At 34.4% G+C, this 18,387-nt stretch overlaps 1 protein-coding gene across 1 annotated transcript; it reads left to right on the top strand.

The window, feature by feature from the left end:
* Nucleotides 1-9,947: 9,947 nt before the first annotated feature.
* Nucleotides 9,948-13,245, top strand: LOC120351392. Its single transcript, XM_039428473.1, has 4 exons — nt 9,948-10,240; nt 10,894-10,978; nt 11,136-11,271; nt 12,642-13,245. Exons 1-4 carry the CDS (start codon nt 10,143-10,145, stop codon nt 12,785-12,787), a joined length of 465 nt encoding a protein of 154 aa, XP_039284407.1. The 5' UTR covers nt 9,948-10,142; the 3' UTR covers nt 12,788-13,245.
* The last annotated feature ends 5,142 nt before the right edge of the window (nt 13,246-18,387 follow it).

Genomic DNA, 18,387 nt, shown 5'->3' on the forward strand with positions numbered 1-18,387 from the left:
ATAAATATTTTCTCAAATAAGGGACAACAACTAGAAGGAAATTCTATGAGAACTACTATTCAAAATTATTTACTGGAATCGAAACCAGCATTTCTTACTATCCTACACCACCACTTCAATTTATTTCTATCTGTAGCCTACTGTCTGGCTGCTTTGGCTTAAGTCGAAAACTAGTACTGTAGCTGCTACTTAGAGATTGGTGTAGTGATTAAATACCTGTTCGGGAAACTATTTTATGAGAATCAAACTCATTTTTTTCATTCGGTCAATGTTATCTTTGGGCAGTAGTATCAATTTGATATTCAATCAGAATACAGAATTAACAGTTTAATTGTGAAATCTAATTCTCATCAAATAATAATAATAATGTCTCTGGTCGAGGGTACAACCGACCAGAGGAGTTTATTCAAATTATAGACATGATTACAAAAAGCATATAAGGTACAATTATTTACAAAGTATTAATACAATTGGTTGATTACTTGCTGATCTAAGAAAATGTGCCCCCCACTATATATGAATATGACTGTGTCGGGATGCCACTAATTTTGCTATTGTTTAAGATTTTATGCCAAAAGTTGAAAATTTTAATAAAGATACATTTTGCGAGTCATTAGAAGTTCATAAAAACCACATTTCTATACACAAATTTAAAAAAGAAAATTGATAACCTAAGATGTAGAAATTTTATAAAAATTTAACATAAAAAACATTTATAATACTCATGGGAAAAAATCATTGTAATGAAGAAAATGAGAATGAAACAGTATGGAACATTTTTTATAGAACTAATTGTTCTCCATGATTGATTCTATTGGACAGGAGCCACTTTTTTGTTTTCGATTTGAATGAATTGATTGGAACTGTTTCTTTAATAGCTATTGGCACTTTATTGAAAATTTTTAGTCCTAAATATGTGGCTGACCTCTGAGCAGCTGATGTTGTCATCCTGGGAATTGCCAAGTCCATGTTCCTTCTGCGTGTTCCTTGCGGGTGATTCAAATTGATGAAGAGTTGTGGGTTCTTTCTGGTGAATGTTAGAAGTTTGTGAATGTAAATCTGTCTGATGCTGAGGATGCTGAGCTCCGAGTATAGTAGTACTGAAGGGAAGAGTGGATGTTTGCGTCCTATTATCCTCAAAATTAGCTTCTGAACCTTGAAGATAGGATCGATGTGGCAGAAATTTGTAGCTCCCCAGGCCAAAATGCCATATCTTGCTATGGACTCGACTATTGCATAATAAACATTTTTCATCATGTCTATTGATAGTAGCTGCCTGAGTTGGATGAATTTGTAAATTAATTTTCTGATTTTAGCCGTTTGATGTAAACTTCTAGTTGTTTCCGTATTTAGGCCTATTCCTTGTTACTAGTGAAAATGTGTATATTTCTTTTAATAAAACTGAAGATTTTCAAAAGACAATAAAAAATTATAAAGTACAGTACCCTTTATTTTATTGCAACACAATATTGTGTTTTAATAATTAGTAGACCTAAAAAGAGGAGTGAATACTGAATAGTTTTGTATTTGTGATACCTTATTTACTGAATAGAAATATTCATACTCTGAAACCGTAATAGATTTACAATGAAATCAAATTCAACAAGACTGTTGAATTTGAAATTAATGTATTTATTCCAGGATATATTATTTCACAGAAAAAAATGAATAGAGAAATTTGGAATTGCTAATAATGATTGAGAATAGCCAAGTTGGTACTTGAGGGAAGTGCACCTCAAACTCCCACCCTTCCTTATCATTGTTTCAAACTCAAGCAATTACTGCCCCAAATATGTAGGCCTACTTATTATGAGAGGCCCAACTTCATCAGCCGAAACAATTTCAAGTGGGGTAAATGCATACCGGCAGACTACGGCGAATCAAATAATTTTGTCTTCTGAACTTTTGGAGGAGTTTAGTAGTTCTATGAGTGGTTCTACCATTAATACGCTTCTAAACCTATAAGAGGATACTAAATAGATGCCTATATGGCAGGAAATCAGAATATTATCTCCTCAGAACTTTATTAGAACAGTTTGAAGATGACTCTTCAGAACAGTTTCAAAATGATTTTGACAGGTCAAGTTGAGAGCTTGGTTATTGTTTCAATTTGTAACAATTAGAGTTTAATATCCGTTTAGCCTTCCCTTGAAGTGAGTGGATAGGTGAGATTTTGAAGCTTATCAACTTTATCCTTGTAGTAGAGTGGAAGCACGATATTTCGTATCTTATCGAGTTTGTAGATTCATCAACTTGTATAAAGATTAATGTACAGCAAATCAGATTAAATAAAAATAATCTTATTGTTCAATTCAAGTCCCCAAATCCATCTTCAAGATGGAAATATTTTGAATATTTTATGAATAATTGAATTTGTTCAATTAAAAACGAATTCAATAACTTGGATAATTCAACCAAATAAATAATGTTTGGCAGCATTTAATTTAGATTTTCGTTTAATAGTAATTAACATCTTGAAGAATTTTGGATTGAAACTGCTAATCCTTCTCGATGCACGAATTATTGCTTTTGAATTATTTATTATAACAAATGAATAAATATAAAATAACTTATAACTTTGTTATTTTTATAACACAAATATTAATGAATTAATTGATAATGAAAACGAGAAATCAGATGCTATCATAGTAAGATGATTTATCAAACTAAGCTTGAACTTGATAGACATCTTTAAAATCTTTCTCTTCAAAAAATCGTTCTCTTCAAGAAAATCGTTCTCTTTACTTCTGCTATTTTAGCAGAAAAATACTATACTAGTGATAGTAGCAGAAATATACTAGTGTTGTGATCTTGACTCCTTGCTTTCATCAAAGGTATATTCTAATACACATTTTTCATGAAAAGAGCAGATTTACTTCAAGATAAAGGAGTATTATTTTCTACTTCTATGGGATTTTTCACACGAAAATGATTTCAACTGACTATTCTTTATAGAAACAGTTATTGTTGAATCATTAATCTATGATAACAATGAAAAACCTCACTATCCCTATTAGACAAATACAACCAGCAGTAACTACATAAATATCAAAAACCTATGAATTGTGGCAACTCTGATGACTCATGAAACTCATAATCCACTAACCCCAGTAGTTGATTCATTTTTAATGCAGTAGGTACATTATTTTAAACTTGACTCATTACATGAACTATGATCAGGCTTTGGAAGAGTAAAATAAAATGACCATACTATTATAAAGTGTGACATGTGAAACAATGTATCATTCACTTCACACCAAAATCGCACATACCGGTACTGTAATGCATTCATACTTTGAGACAAAAACTCGTTTATCGTTAGCGTTGGCTATAAAAGAGCATACAAATCACAAATTTATCTACCGGGCTCAGAGTAATTGTATCATAAATAAAAAAAATTATACGACATTCCTACCTCTGGTGACAGCTGGATAAGGTATAGGTGATGAGGATGAGGGGAGGCTAGAATACACTTTCAACAAACTACTTATCTATCTCCTACATCCTCATTGTACGGTATTCACAATTTAACAATGTAAAGAGAAAGGTGAATATTTTATAACAGCGAGGACGGTTACATTTTATGGGTGAGTGAAAAAGACCAATGAGAAAGTGTGATAGTGATAGTCATGAAGTGTATGTATTGTCGGATAGTTGACGGGGTTTTGTAGTAATAATAGCAACCAACGGCTCCGTAGGTGACAGATACGGCTCTAAATGGTGAGATTCACTTAAAATTGTCAGCATTCGTAATGAATAACACCAATGCTTCCCGTGTCCCACCAATGCTGACAGTTTAGTGAATTTCATTATAGTGGAATTTTTTCCGCTAATCTGTGGTAGCAGTCACTTTCTGTTGCGACTTTCCCTTCGGCCGAAGGGTGAACGAAAATCGGCAGCCTAGTAGCTAACCGTGGATGAGTTGCCAGTTTACGACTGTGATCCGACAATGATCCCTCGAAAGTTATGACGACATTTATGACCGGCTCTGTAGGCCCATACGAACAGCAGCTGCTGGCTTTTTGTTTGGGGTGCCCTGATGGTGACAATTTCTGAGTTTTATGTCGATAAACGCCGGGCCCGATCACATGGGTCCACTAATGAAGGGCTGCTTCAGGAATCGGTGAGAAGACTCTGGATTCGATTTGACGGAGGTTCACTTTTCCTATTAATAAAACAGCATGAGAAACTAGCCTTCTTCCGGTGTTTCAATACAAACTTTCCATTGCTCATAACTAATACATGATGATAGAGAATCTCTATCTTCTGATAATTTTGTCAACTATTAATGTTTTTCAATTTCTCCCAGGACAGCACTGCCTATACTCAATACTATCATCTCTCGTCAACATTTCAAAGTAAAATTAATAAAAATTACAAGACTCCAGCATGTAATTATATTACTATTCGGAAAGTCGCCAAAAGAAGTTATGAATTAGTGAAAGTTTTTAGTTTTTGAAGTAATTAGTTTTATATCAATCTCATACAAGAGCTCAGCAATGAATAAACGGAGCAATCAAAGATTATGTATCGAGTTGTAATGTTGCATTGTAGCCTACTTGTGTAAGATATTTTCTGAAAATCTCCCACAAACTCAATAATAATTTCAATACAGTATCAGGAATGCTTCTTAACAAAGTAGTGGATTATTGTAATATATCTTTTAAAGTTCGACATGCTCTTAAAATCAATCATTAAATACCGGTACAGCAATTAATACAAATTTGAAAATGTTTTTGTGTTTTCTAGGATACGGTACGTAGGAAATATACTAATTATTTCTTTAAATGAATTAACTAATATCCTTTTACTCATCGTTTTGTATAAAAGGTATGTTTTGGCTGTAGCCTAATGCCATTATGAATTATAGTTTAAAAAATAATTAATACTGGAACAACAATTCATTGGTTCACATTGGTTAAACAACACTTTTTCTCTAGATTCAGGTAACGCGTTAGTTCAAGGTAATTCCATGATAAATGATTATTCCCTGAACAATTATTATTCATCGATTGAACTGTTATTGTTGGTATAGTCCTGTTGAACTCCTAAGAAATTAGGTTGGTATTGTACTGTAAAACTACTGAAAAAATTAGGTAGTTAGAATAGCTAATTTATAGGATAATCTACATGCAAATCTATAATTATTAATTTGGCAATCTATTATTTTCCTTTGTATCATCCGTGATGAAAAATGGAATTTACACACTATCATAAGCTCATATTTAAAGCTTGTAGATCCACAATTATTATTGTGGAGATAAAGAATTTGTAGTAGGCTACCTTGAACTTATAGCCGGATTAAGTTAAGGCTTAACTTTTTTATTAAATTGGATAATCTTTTTCAGTATAATTGTTGATATCATTATAAGAGAGAGAAAAAGTGGCAACTGAAATTTTAAAGTGGTCTAATAAGCGAGTTATGGGTTGTTGAAATGCTAACTTTCCAGATTCCGTTTTCTTTTCAGATCATAAACAGTTTCAACTATATTAACAGAACTTCTCTTAAAAATTCGAAAAATGTATCTCTCCAAACTGAAACATTTTATTTCCCATATCGTTCATAAATAAAAAAGTGACATTTTTTGTAAATTCGATAAATTTTTCATTTTGGCAAAAACCGCGAAAAAACATATTAGAACAAAGCCAATAATATACTGAATGTATTAAAAAAAACTCCAATGGAAAACTCGAAATCGTTTATGGAAAGAAAACGAAGTTAGCACTTTCAACAACCCATAACTCGCTTATTAGACAACTTAAAAATTTCAGTTGTCACTTTTTCTCACTCTTATCAATTATATTGAAAAAGATAAAATAATCTTTAATTAAAATAAAAAGAAGTGTACCGAACAGCGTTAATAGCCGGAAACCAACATACCGTAGGCCTACTGCTTCAACCGTTCTGCTTTAACCGTTCAAAAGTCTCTCAACACAGAGCCACTGAAAAATTAATACAGTAATTTAGATGAAATCAAAAATATGAGGAATGAAATGTTATTCTATTATTTCAATTCGAGATCTTTTCAAAGTTGTTAAGAATCACTTCAATATTGAGATGAATGTGCTATAGTTTGGTAGTTTCAGATAATTGAAAACCATTAATAATTTCCCTCCAAAATTAATTAAACCCTTTTAGTGAATGTGAGCAGATTCAGGTTACGGTAGAAAAGGGTAATTAAACTATTAATTTCATTTCAAAATTAGCACAGTTATTAGATAAAGATATCCTTAGCTGAGGAATATGTTAATACAAAATCGCCGAAGGTGTATGTAGGGATGACTATATAATTAAATTCACTACAAACTGTCAGCATGAGTCAGATGGGAAGCACTAGTGTCGTATATAAGGAATGCTGTCAGTGTGTAGTGAATCTTACTGTAAATGTGTTGTAACGGTGATGGTGGGGGGAGGGGGTTTGGGTGGGTATTGGACACCACTGACCAGAGATATCTCATAACAACACCCCTCGTCTGCCCCTCTTCTACAGGGGGTCGCGTCCCCCACTTCCTGGACTGACACTAATCAGCTCATAAATCAGGCGATCTGCCTGGTGTTCCCCCTCACACCCCTGATTCCACCATCGGTTTTCCTCGTGTAACGACCCCCGGTCTGACCTAGATCGCCTACAAGGCTGAATTATGTGGTCTGGACATTTACACCCACCCCCCTGTCAGCCACTATATTCAACCCACTGTCTGATTCACCTTATCGCCAGAACTACTGGGATATGTGTATTGAGCTTGCATTACCTATCTCTCCGTATCCTCCTACTTGATTCTCCTTCCTCTCTTTCTCCGCAACCGATCTCTTTTATCACTTTTCCTCCAACTCCTTTTTCTCTCGATCTTCCATTTTACATTCTCTTATTCTATCTTCCCCTTAACGTTTATTTTATATATTTTTTGTATTTTCCTTTCATATCCTCTCTCTTCATCTCTTCTCTCGTACTTCTATTTATTATTATTCTCCCATTTCTACCCATCCAACTCTTCCTCCCCCTCTTGTTTTACCTCTTCGTCCTTCTCATTTCCATCTGCTCTTCATCCTTTCCCTTTTCTTTCAACTTCTCAACTTCCTTTCACTTGTACCTCCTTCTCATTTTATTTCTCGTCCTCCAACAATTTCCCGTTCGATCATCCTATCCCACTTTCTCTTATTTTTCCTCCATTCTCTCCTCTTCTAATTTCGTTTCTTCACATTCTTCTGCCTTATCTTTCTACACTGTCTTTGTCTCCTCCATATCCTGTTATATTTCTCTTCTTTTTCTCTCCTTCTCTATTCCACACATTCTTCTTGTGTACCTACTTTGCTTTCATCCATTCTGCTCTCACTCCCCTTCTTACTACTTCCTCTGCTCTTCATGCTTTTTTCCTCCTTATACCTCTCTCTTCTACCCTCTCATCCATATCTTCTATTACCTCTTTTGCCACCAATTCCCTATTCTCCGCGTCCATTCAATTTCTCTCTTGATATTCTATGCTCCCTGTCCTTCCCATTCTCTTCTATCTCATCGTCTTCTTCTATTACACTAATTCTTTTTCTCCTTCTCTCTCGATTGGCCGTTCTATAATCCGATTCCCCAAACGTGCCAAAGCGTGGCATTCATCCTTGTCATTTGGCTTCTTTGCATAAATCTGTGGTGCATAAATTATCTATTAAGTCTGCTTGTCTTATCTTGAATAGATGAAATTCTGATGGAGCGGGATAAAATTTGGTTGGAAATTTTGGTGCGAAATCTTCATCAAAATTACGGAGGATCTCCAGTCTCTCCAGTCTCCAAGGAACACTAGCCCCAAAGTCATTTGCTAGCTTGACATTCCCAAAAAATGTATTCTAGGAAAATTGAAAGACGAGAGGTTTCTGAAGCGTATCAGAGGTTTCATTCTTTTTGTATTTGACTTTGGTCTCTTAAATATGATCACTGTGGATAAATTAAGTATGAATTTAGAGATTAATTCAGCCACAGGATGCATAACTTTACACTAGAAATACTATAATGCACAACTCGAATGTGTCAACAATTTATGAGTGTAGGCCTATTTATTAAAGCAATAGTGATTTATGACATGAATTATTTTATTAATATTATTATTGACAATGACAGTTATAATGTTACTGTAGAATGTAGAAAAATGTAATCATGGCAGACTTCCATTGAATATTTGGTTTTAATTAGATTCATAAAAATTTGATAAAAATCAGTATGGACTAGAATATACATAGCCTACCATACTATTTTATTCTGAGTATTTACCTTAAAAGTATGTATTTCATTCATGTAATACTTTATCACATAGTGATTGATATTGTATCAAATATTTTTTCTTCAAAGTTTGATCGCTCAAAATCGAAATAGAACGAATATCTGTAGTTTAGCTATCCATCCATATAAAACCACTAGTGTTCGAATTGAAACTTCGCAATAATTCCGTGTAGCAGAAGAGCTGTGAGTAGGAGAAGAGTGAAGTTGTTATTCAAAAACAACTATGTTATAGAGTCATGCTAGAACAAGCTGGCTTTGTCGAGAAGGGATGCAGCACAAGTTGTAGATACAAAGCGAATAATTAAACTTTTAGCCTCTCGGCTCCTTCTTCACTTCCTCCTCCTTCTCCTTCCATGTCGCACGAAAGTAGATCTAGATATGCAATAAAGCTCAAATGAAGTGCTCCCCATTCATTTTAATATTCCTTTAGTTCGTCGTTTGTTTGAATCAGCATAAATTTGCAGTTTCAGTCGTCACTAACAAACGAATTCAAATTGAACTACTTAATTAAATCTATTTGATAGCGTCGAGTATCTCAGTGCAAAACGAAGACGATTCCTGTTTGAAGATTTTGTTGGTTCTCTGACATTGCACTGCGTCGTTTTCCTGGAAATAATGAATAAGTTCCCTATTGAATTGCCAAACTGCGAAGACTGTAGTACAGGATGAAGACCGTAGACGATCAAGCAATATAACCCTCACATTGGAATAGATATTGTACAAGTTAGGCCAGATAAAAAGTTGATGAATATTACCAGTAAGTTTTTCAAGTAAGGTAGCCCCCATTTACCTACCTACTCAGTTACAAAATTATTTGTTATAAGATATCTCACACATCAATATCACTATTATTTGAACTGATTTATAAATTAGAATTGGAACCGATCTGTGCTTGAGCATGTAGTAGTTCTCTGAAAGCTGAAAAATTGGATAAATTGATAATATTACTTCGTTTTTGAACAATTTTTGACGATATTACCTAATTTTTGAATAATAGTTATTTGAAACTAGTACTCACGTCTGGAGCGATTTCAGATTTTTAAATCTAATTTCAACACTCAGGCCCGGTTGCACAAAAGCCTGTTAAATTTTTCACGTGAAATTTTTGATACGACAACTTCTCTGATTGGTTCACGTGAAATTAATAACGATTAAAATTTAACCGGCTTTTGTGCTACCGGCACTCAGAGTTATCAACTTGGAAGTTCTGGAACTATCTGGAAGCTCTTGGAACTATGACTATCAATATTTCAATTATTTTTTCGAACTATAAGATTATTCTGTATCTTTTAGACTTATTGTTTTTAGGCCTGGAAACCATTGTCACATTCACAAAACGGCAACTTACGTATGGAATCGTAAAGATTCCATAGCTCAAAAAACCAATGACAATATCGGGAATCCAATATCACTACATTAATATCCACTTTAAACATTCAGCATTTCTCACAAATAACATGAAAGTCTCCCATTCAACCAATGCTTGAGGTGAATCACTTTATAAGCTTCAAATCCGTAGAAACCAATCTGAAAAAGCAAACAATTTCAACTCGATGTAAACATCGAGTCACTTGATAAAGGATAGTATCCCAGGTTTAAAGGTAACCAGTCGAAATAGTAGCTTGCTAGATCGAAAGGAAGAGAGCTCAGCCTTAGCAACGCCCCAACGTTTCTAGCTAGTTGAAATTCTCTATCTACCCTCAGAAAATAACCAAAACAAGACAAGCACTTGTTAGCGTACAGTTATCAGTGATCTATCTCTCCAAGGAGCAATCTAACTTTTGCTTTTTCTCTAAGTTTTTTCAGCTAGAGTGTTTACGAATTCATTAACGTGAATAGCTTGATTCAGATAGGGTAATCTAAAACAGTTTAAAAATGACTTCAAATACAGCGATAACATCGAAGCCAAAAATGGATTTTGTATACCCGAAAAAAGGCGCTAAACTTGATCAAGCAAAATTTGATGGAAAGTTGTAAGTAGACAAATTATTCTTCTAGTGAATCTTTATTCCAATTTCGCTTTTCACTTGTGCAATTGATATGATTTCATCTTTTGATATCAAATGTTCTGTATCTAAATTTAATAATATTCTGATTTTAACAGATTTAAAACTATTATAGGATAAAACAATCTTTAGTATAAGTATTAGTGTAAGATGAGTTTTCTCTGCTATTATTTACACAAATAAAATACTTTTGGAAATTATTAACTGGAGAATCTCAAACAATGTTTTATTACAAAAACAAAATAATGATCAGTACAGGATCATGCCTACCCGGTTGGTTGCACTCTTGCACAGTAGATGATCCATAGAAGTCAGTCGATTTATCATATTAATACTAATCATCGTATATATGAAATGATCTAGGATTTTGACACAATAAATTCCAAAACAGTTGAAATTGGTGATTGTTAAGATGTTTCCATATCAAGCTTGATAAAAGTATATAGGTTTGAAACTAAAGGATTCTGAAACTGATACTACATGGATAAAAGTAGCAAAGTGGATATTTTTGTCCAAACTCCGCCCATTCTCTAACAATCTAAAAATGACAATGAAAATATATGTTCATTATTGTATCTATTCATTGATAATTGATCGTTAAAGTCGAGTTATTTTTTCAGTAAAGAGATGATACGAATGCAAGAGATAGCCAGCAATGCATGGTTTGAGAAATGGGGATTCATGACTAAGGACGCGGTAGAAAAGGTAACGGAAGTTTACGTAACTTTAAAAATGTAACTTAACTTGATAAATTGATGACAATGGGAAAAAATATATTTGATGATACATAAGTGCGATACTAAAGCACTATACTACTCAATGTATAGAGTACAGAATACAGAATACACTCTATGGATTGCAGATATACGAGGAAGAAGCTGAACAAAGAGGACTGGATAAAGATTTCATGAAGAAAAGGAGAATGAGGAGGGACAACAAGATAACTGAAGAAACAAAATTCACTCCTAAGTCTGGACGTGTACCTGACCTTTCTTCAGGTATCTTCTTTTTGAAGTTGAAGTATATTCAACCATCTTAGAGACATCTTCTTTTCTTTAACTTATTTTCGCTTCAAATATTTACTGCTCTGTATTATTATTTCTATTTAATGGTAGCCGATTTCCAATATTTTATAATAAAATATATACAATGTCGAATTGATATTATATATATATATATTATATATATATATATATATAATGTTTAAATGTTTATATGTTGCGCATTTACGGCGAAACGCGGTAATAGATTTTCATGAAATTTGACAGGTATGTTCCTTTTCTTAATTGCGCGTCGACGTATATACAAGGTTTTTGGAAATTTTGCATTTCAAGGATGGTATAAAGGAAAAAGGAGCCTCCTTCATACGCCAATATTGGAGTAAAAATCTATAGAATTATTCATCATAAATCAGCTGGCAAGTGATTACACAGATGTGTGGAGAAGCCAGTCTATTGCTGCATTTCCATAAGGTCTATAGATTCAATCAGGTACTTGTGGATGAGAATACTGCGTGAGGTCTACTGTTCACAGAACTACTAGTAATAATAAATTATCATTCTACGAGATAGAGACTATTCTCATTCTTAATGGTCATATTATACTCTTGTTAGTGTGATGCTCTTTCTACAGCACTTTGTCCATTTGTAAATTACCATCCATTGATATCCTCTCATCCTAGAATATCATGTTTGGTATGATATCTCTATTTTGATAGAATTATAAAAGCCTTATGATAGTATTAAGCCATCCACGACATAAGACTTCTTTCACATATATACGGTTCAGCTCACTTCGGTTAGTTTTCTGTTTGTTTTCGGTCGGAAATTTGGTTTGAATTTGGCACCGAAGACGGAAGACCCCCTCGTAAATTGGTTTTGATCAGGTTTGATTTCGTTGCCAAGAAACATCAATCAAATTATGTCTTTCACACACGCCCAGCTCAGTTTCTGTTTTAATCTGATAGCAAAATGAACTCTTCAATATCTCCCATGTCGAAATCATAAATATGGTAAATAATTTTAGCTGTTTTTCAATCATTTCACAAAATTTTCGATACCTCATATCTTTGAGAAGAAAATACAAAACCTAGAATTGCGTAAGATCGCCACGAAAACGCACATAAGAACCCACTTTAAGAACCGTGCGAGAACCGTTAACGTCTCATCCTGAAATTGTCATTAGTTTTTGACAACAAACAGGAAACGAACTGAGTCGAACGGAATCGTATACGTGTGAAACAATTAAGCTTCAACTAACAGAGTAAGATTACGGCTTTAATTTCTTTAACATTAAGATAATGATAATCCCGCATAAAAAACTTGATAAAGTTTGATTTTTCTCAAAACCTAAATTTTTATTTTTCCAGGTATGGTAGGCTGGAGATCGTCTGATATCAAATATTCTTTGGAAAAGGTAGGACCTCTGTATGTCTCACCGGTCAGAAGTGTGGACCCTCCTGTGCGTCCTCAAGATATAGATTTGAAACATCAAAAGTTCATATTCCTAGGGTAGGTTTAGGTTAAAAGCATTAAGTTCATCAGTAACTCTACAATTCAATGCTCAATGGATCTGACAATTTAGAATGAGCATTTTATTAATGAGCATTCTCAAGTAGCCATTCATTCCATTGAAATTCAAACACACTGAACATCAGAGATGAACATTTTAATTGCTTCTTAACTGATCAACTATTCAATTAATTTTGAAGTAATCCAATACAATTCAAACACACTGAAAATGGAGGAAAAATCACAGGAAAAAATATACAATATTAAAATATTTCAATTTTTCCTAATCCTTTCAAACTATGGAATATTATCAAAGATCACAATGAATATCTTGTGATATTTTATATTTGATAATATAATTGTTGGATTTGAATGATATTTTTCTTAATAGGAAACTGAGAGCTATTATCATGATATAGTTGTGTAATAATAACCTGAATAAAAGGAAAATTCAAAAATTTGTGAAGAATTCTTTCTTTATGTTCTGTCACATGCTCCCATAAGATTTAGGTAGACGAATTTTGTGGTTCAGTGGAGAAAATTGAATACGGCATCCCTCACTCGGAGAACTTCTCTTTCTATCAGTTAGCAATCGACTCGCTCGAGTTCATATCTAAAAGCTCTATTCCGTTGATTATATTCCGTACATTGCTAATATTCCGTTTGACCTCGATGAGTTTTGGGATTCATTAGTGATGGCGTAACTTGGTCGCGCACGCCCAACATCGAATTGATTTGCGAATCTGAGAGGTCTGCTGGTAATCTCTTGGAAATGATGCTAAGCTGCTAATGCAAACCTGATGAGTAAATATTAGTTCGGTGCCGCAGTCGGATACCAATGATCGATTACCTATTATTTACTAAGCTCTATCAATGCTTGTTGAAATTTCCGTGGGAGTCATCACTGATACCAAGATACTCCGCAGACTTTATTAAATTAATTTAGTGAGATATTTGTGTCTATCTAGATTCTAGAGTTTAACATGACGCTTTTCTGATAGCGATGAGAAGGTTTTCTTGCTTTTCTGAATAGCGATGATAGCCTTACACCTTTTACCCAAAATTCTGAATAAACTAAAAACGGCTGGAAATTGTCACAACTACTGCTACTTGACTATCGAAACATTTTGAGCCAATAACATTACAATATAATTAAGTCAAGAAATATTCCAATAAATAAGTGGCTGAGATAGTTAAAATATTCTATTTCAAAATCATCTTCACAACACAGAACAATAACTTCAAAATACATAAAATTATTCACATGCTATATCTGCAATCGGAATGAATGAATTACTGAATATTCAATAATTTGTTGGTGAGTATTCTCTTTTTGCAATAAGGAAAGATGTAACCATTTATAACTATTACTCTAGAATACAAGAAACCGAAATCTTATATACATACAGTATCTGGCTATTTGCAACTTGGTATGTGAAAATTTTTGAATAGTCAAAAACATGATGGTAAACATTTATACGATGAGATAAGAAATCATGCATCATTGTAACTATTTTTTCTGACAACAATTTATGTCATTGACATAATTTATTAACATCTTGTGATGAATATTTTATATTTTTAATAAACAGAAATTTCACCTTAAAATCTTACCCTAACCATTGTTATTCACACGCTGTATCTGCAACTTGGAGTGAGTACGGTAGATGATATTCAAAGTGTGCTGCTGGAAGTTATGAGTTAGCTGCTTCATTATTTCGTGTATGCACAATCTCATTCTATTGTCTAAACCTGGCTCGCCGGTCTGTTCTATGATGAATATTACAAGCATATATTTGGATTACACCACTTCTTCTAGAAAGATGCTGGATGCTGAGTTCATTGTTCTGTATTGTTGGTTTCGAGGCGTGATGGGGTGGGGGAAGGGGGTTGGCAGTATGAAACAAGGATAACTCATTCCTTGTCTTTCCTATGCTCTCAACAATGAGTTCTATTCTTTGCATATACACGAGAAAAACTCCGTCTTGCAGCAAACTAATGAAAATTTCAAGTAGTGCATTTTCTTATATCTGTGCAACGTTTGATAGCATTTGCTCGTACAACTTTCATCATTCCATTTCTGCGTCTATTTCTGAAACTCTACTGAATATTGAAACAACTTATCCACTGTAGGCTACACTGTGCCGCTCTATATTATCGTGACTTGTAATCTTACTTTTGAATAGTGAGTTTTTCAAATACGGTGACAAGAGAACGTAAGTGCAGTGCATGAAAAAATAATTTCGACAAAGAATGGTCTTTTTCTACTATGTTTAGATTTTTCAATTTCAAGAAGCTTCTTGAAACCCGTTGAGAAGATTTTAATTCCTAGTTTTATTACATCTTTTGATGTTATGGACAGATTGGAGCCCATCGTTTGTAATAACGTTATTCGTATCAATATACTACTGTAGTTTCAAATATTGGTGATCTCACTCCGATTCTCAGAGTAGCAAATGTTTTGAAGATTCTATCGAATATATTAGCTTTCCATGTCATTTTTCATTTCAGTTGCCACTTAGAACTATCATCTAAAGGCAATTCAATTATAATTGAATCTCAATCAACGGTATCTGTAAAATAAGAGGATATAACAGAAGTATTGTAAAAAATATAAATTTCAACAAAAAAGTGATTTTCAGCTATTTTTATATTTTTCATCATTATATTTTAAAGATGATATCCACTTATTTTCAAGTCTGTATTGCAAAATTGATTTCTAACAGTTTAACAAATTACTTCAAAATACCTGCTTTATTTGATAAGGCTATTTAATTGTTTTCCCCTGAATATTATTGAAGGTTTTATAAAGTGTGTTCAAATGCATTTAACATTCAGTTGTTTTTGATGTCGTTGACTAGATTCTACAAATTTCCTGCTAATAGCTATTTCTGAATCGGTTGAGCTCATTGGAAAAACGACTCACAACGTTCTACTGCTTTCGTGTAGAGGACTCTAATAACTTAGATTTCAAGTGTTGGGTGCAAGTTCGGAATTGATACTTGAGTTCAACGAACTCCGAAGTCACTGAATAATTAATCCAATCAAGGTTGAAAGTGAAGTCAAAGAGAGGAAACACGAGGAGAGGGGCTGGATGAAAAAATAAAAATAAGAGGAAGAAAATTTAGAAGAAGGAAGAAAAAAAAGAAAAAGGAAAGGAAAAATAAGAAAAAGAAGAATAAAAAGAAGGAGTTATAGAAAGGAGGGAGGAGTAGGATGAGGAGTAGGCAGTTGGAAACTTGACGGAAAGCCGATAAGGTAGGGAGGGAGTAGTGCAAGGTCGAAAACAACAACTGCTGGAGATGGAGATGAAACTTCAAAAACAATCCCGGAAGAGTAGTGGAGTGGAATGGTTAGAAATTTAGGAAGTAAAGATGAAAGTAAAAAGTGAATGTGACAGTGTGGTGGAAATGGACGTGTCGGCGTCAGGTGAGAGAAAGGAGAAGAGAAAGCTGATGTGGTGTGGGTGTGAGTGAGAGGGATCTAGGGTTGATGGAGGGAGGGTGATGAATTTGTAATCGTCACGGCAGAGCCCGCCGTCTGGCATCGATCGACTAGTGACGGCGCGGCCCTTGCCCTTGCGGGGCGGAAAGGGACAGACAGACACACTCTCACTCGTCTTTAGGGCTCACGTTTCTCCCTTGCTCCTTCTGTGGCCGTTCCTTCTCGCCAAGGGTCCAATGTAGGACAGGGCAAGGCCGCTCCAGATGTTCCCGAAATTGAATTGTAGCCAAGCGTCGATCATTTGCATGGCTGGGTCAAATTGACAGACCTCCCCTTTCCACCCCCCTCCCTACAAATTGGACACATTCAAATTGGCCCCACACCCCCCATGGACCGTTCGACGTCTGTGACGTGTCAATACAATTCGCGTTCGTTCGACTCAATGAATTTATTTCGCTTGAATTATTCGCTCACAGACCGGCAGAAGCATTTCTTGAAGGAGGAATTTCTTGATTGGCGACTTGTATTCAGCGTCATAAGTCATGCGGGTTGCATCGTTTCTCCGTGGCGAGGAATTTTCCAACCGCGCTTTGTGAGCCTGTACTAGTGCAGCTATATGGTAAGGGCTACTCAGGTCGGAAAATTCCAAGAAAAACTTTGCATCAGACCTCATGAGGTTATTATCAACCTTTTTAGGAAGAAATATATTTTACTTCGCTTCTGAGGTAGAAAAGGTGAACTATATCAGAGCATTCCAGTTTCTTCTTCCATATCTATATTATATTTATATTAAAAGAAGGAATTTTGCTTATGCATATACGGGATACGAAATACATGTTTGACGCATCATCGCGTCTGAAGAACTGATTAACTTGAAATTTTGAATAAAGATTCCTAATTCACCAAAGATTTTTATTTTTGCTCATCAATTGATTATAATTTCAATAATTAAAATAAATTTATTCAATTTGTGATATTTTAGGTGAGATTAAACCCCAATCAAATCGTTTTTCCATTGTGAGTTATTACATTTGCTAAAACTTTCAATATGAACATGGAACTATAAAACTAAATTCAATCTATTTATGATTCAAATAGGTCCTTGCGGGCGGAGCACGGGTCACCTGCTAGTTTTATAATAATTAGGAATAGAGCAGTTGGGCATGCAAAGTTGGCTTCCTTCTCCCTCCGCCCGCCCCCGCGACCTAAAACTGAAGATCATCTTATCAGTCCACTATTGTACTGGCTCACAATTTACAACTTCGGGGAATTGGGAAAGAGGTAACTTGATTCAAAACAGTTGTCAAATTGGGATGAAGAACATTGTTAAAGACACGATTTTGAGTTATTCATGTTTTTGATGACTAGAAGTCATACTCTATCTATTCCATTTATGAAATTGTAGAAATTTTCAATTTTGAGGCAAGAAAATAAGAAAAATCACTAATGCACCGAGTCAAAAGCGCTCCCTGTCTCAAGTCATTAGTGTATCATCTTGAGTTACTACAGTAGTGCACCAACTGCAAACGATTCTAGAGAGCTCTAGTGTATATTATCTTGAGTCTTCGACCATACCTATACATGGTCAAAGTTTCAGTCACCACACTTATGATTGTCGTGTGTCATGGGTATGTAGCCTCTCCACCATACTCTATTAATTATTATTATTTATGATGTATCATTATTAATTATATTGAAGCAATATTAAATGTATTGAAGTATTGTTAAGTGTTATGAAGGATAAGATACTAGAGTAGTAATTTTCACATCACATCGACATCGTTATTAAACTTGGTTTACTCGGTCCTCCCCCCACCACTAGATTTAGAAAAAGCTCAGCTTCTACACTCCTCTCCCCTATACAAATTTTTGTCAGTCATTCTACATCACTGAGCTTTTTTCGGGTCCCCTCCAAGAATTTGATATGAAGTACACCCCCAAGAATTTCACGGACGCAGTCCAAAACAAACCACTCCCCCCCTGTTGTAACCCCCTAAAAGTTAAATTGAAGGGAAAACCAAGTATCTCATTGGCCCCATTCAGAACGATTCCAAGTTTAAAAACTTTGGTAAGTCATCTTGAACGGAAATCTGTACTCAAAAGACTTACTTTGTATTTCTAATTTCTCATGTAAAAATTGAAGAAAGCTTGAAAACTCAA

The sequence above is a fragment of the Nilaparvata lugens genome, chromosome 5 (assembly GCF_014356525.2).
Source record: "Nilaparvata lugens isolate BPH chromosome 5, ASM1435652v1, whole genome shotgun sequence".
Classification (NCBI taxonomy): Eukaryota; Metazoa; Arthropoda; class Insecta; order Hemiptera; family Delphacidae; genus Nilaparvata; species Nilaparvata lugens.

What these genes read in the sequence shown, in the direction of transcription:
- LOC120351392 (XM_039428473.1), top strand. Translation starts at nt 10,143, where the DNA reads ATGACTTCAAATACAGCGATAACATCGAAGCCAAAAATGGATTTTGTA. An exon ending in GCAAAATTTGATGGAAAGTT is followed by an intron (nt 10,241 to 10,893) that starts GTAAGTAGACAA and finishes TTATTTTTTCAG; the next exon opens with TAAAGAGATGATACGAATGC. An exon ending in TGTACCTGACCTTTCTTCAG is followed by an intron (nt 11,272 to 12,641) that starts GTATCTTCTTTT and finishes TTATTTTTCCAG; the next exon opens with GTATGGTAGGCTGGAGATCG.